At 41.8% G+C, this 1883-nt stretch overlaps 1 protein-coding gene across 1 annotated transcript in view; it reads right to left on the bottom strand.

Annotated features, from left to right (window-relative positions):
- Nucleotides 1-546: 546 nt before the first annotated feature.
- The window catches only part of smg8 (SMG8 nonsense mediated mRNA decay factor), a 12203-nt gene continuing 10866 nt past the window's right edge, over nucleotides 547-1883 (bottom strand). The window contains exon 5 of the mRNA XM_014026257.1: nucleotides 547-1408. Coding sequence (XP_013881711.1) covers nucleotides 1193-1408 — 216 coding nt within the window. The 3' untranslated portion in view covers nucleotides 547-1192. The remainder of the gene's footprint in view (nucleotides 1409-1883) is intronic.

Raw genomic sequence — 1883 nt, 5'->3', positions numbered from 1 at the left:
CTCTACATTAGTGGGGCAGTTGCCCCCCCTTGCCCCCCTGTAGATCCGCCCCTATACCTGGGGCCTCCTATGACACATCCCTGCAAAACCTCCAAAGGGAGGTGTCCTCAGATGATGATATAATAAAACAAACATTGCTTTTAGACTCAGCTCTTTATTCACCATGACTGACTGGAGCAACACCCTCATTACTGAGGACGAGGCCTCGATGCACGCAATTCACCTCCTGCTCTGTCCTATTATTCATGATATCTAAACTCCTCCACCTGAACCAAAGGAGCCCCCCCGCCCCCGGTCGAAGGTCAGATCATCTTCAAGCCTTGAAAAACAAAGGAGTGGATGAACGAACCGTGAAAATGTYTCAACTTTTACATCTTCGGCTCCTTTAAGAACATAACAACCTTGGATTAGTCTTAGTTTTATTAACCTCACATTCCYGAGAGCAGGAGGTGTTTTATCTCCCGTTTACCGCCTCGTTTCTGAACAGAGTTTCAACAGAAAGCTGAATTCTGTGGTGAAACATAAAAACACAAACTTAAACACAGATTAATAACTGCAGTGGAGCATTTATTCACAATAAAACAAGAACAGATATTGCACAATCGGTGCATTAATAATTTGTAAAGACATATTTTATCACTGAAACTTCAGCCTGAGGAGCTTTTTTAATCATTCTGTTAAATGTGAGAAATAAGTGGTCAGTTCTCACTTATTTTAACTGTAAAAGTCACAGAATGGTTGATCTTAAGAAAAAAAATATGTACACCAACAGCACCCCCTGCTGCAAATAACTTCCTAACAAAGTTCCTTTTTTTTGTTTTTCCTACAATCCAAAACTCAAGAAAGCTGATGAATCATAATTTGTATAATTAAACAAAGAAAACAGACCTAAATCGACTTCCTGTCTTGTTTGTTGAAACACGATCTGAGCTTCAACATCAGTTATCATAAAAACTGGGTCTGATTAGAGAAATAAATCTGATCGGAGGTTATTATTTATAAATTACCMCAAGAAAGTTTTCTGAGCGACTTTRGTCATGATGAGCAAACAGACAGAKACTAACCTTCAGTTTCTCATCAGATTTTCTTGGTTTTAAGATTTAAACTCAAGTTAAAGTTCAAACGTAAATCCTCTCCTGCAGAATAAGTTCCTGTGAGAGTTCATTTGTTTCATTTTGTGCACCTGAAGGATTCACGGYGGCGGCGGGTTGGCGGCGGCGGCGGCCCTCAGGATGCCGCGCAGCACCTTGAAGTTGCTGAGGGGCTGGTTCTCCTTGGGGGGGAAACAGGGGCCACGTTCTGTCGCGTAGGAATAAGGGAAGCGCAGAACCCAGAAGCCGTCAGGCGGCAACACGACCTCTGACTGCTCTGTGTAGAAGATCGGGCAGGGAGGGGGGCCAGGCTGGACCTGAAAACAACAAAACACTCAGCTTTTACTTTGAAATCTACACAGGAAACACAATGATGTATTTCTGTTAGATTTAAATACTGCAGGAGGAAAGATCAGCCTAGGCCACCAGTGGTGGGCACCAGTCCGCTAAAGCACAAATCCGCTAATTGCAGACCTAAATATTTCGTTGAACAGCAGAAGATATGACTGTCAATGAATCACAACACATGTGATCTATCCAACAGCACCCCTCCCAGATAAACACWCTTATTGTGAAGGTATACATCCTGCTGACTGTTGCTTTGGTCAGGGTTCTCATTTCCCACAATGCTTTGTGTCTGCTTACGTAGCAGGAAGGCAATGTTTAGAACTCCCTGTCCCAGAAAAAACAGTAAACGTTTGTAATTCATACTAAATTTCTGTATGTATTGATTTATTTTACTTTACAATCGGAGCTCCTTTTAAAAAATAAAATAAAAAAAGTTTAAACGCT

Source organism: Austrofundulus limnaeus, unplaced genomic scaffold (assembly GCF_001266775.1).
Source record: "Austrofundulus limnaeus strain Quisiro unplaced genomic scaffold, Austrofundulus_limnaeus-1.0 Scaffold538, whole genome shotgun sequence".
NCBI lineage: Eukaryota > Metazoa > Chordata > Actinopteri > Cyprinodontiformes > Rivulidae > Austrofundulus > Austrofundulus limnaeus.
Note: the sequence above shows the minus strand (reverse complement) of the source record. Positions and strands in the feature narration are given on the sequence as shown.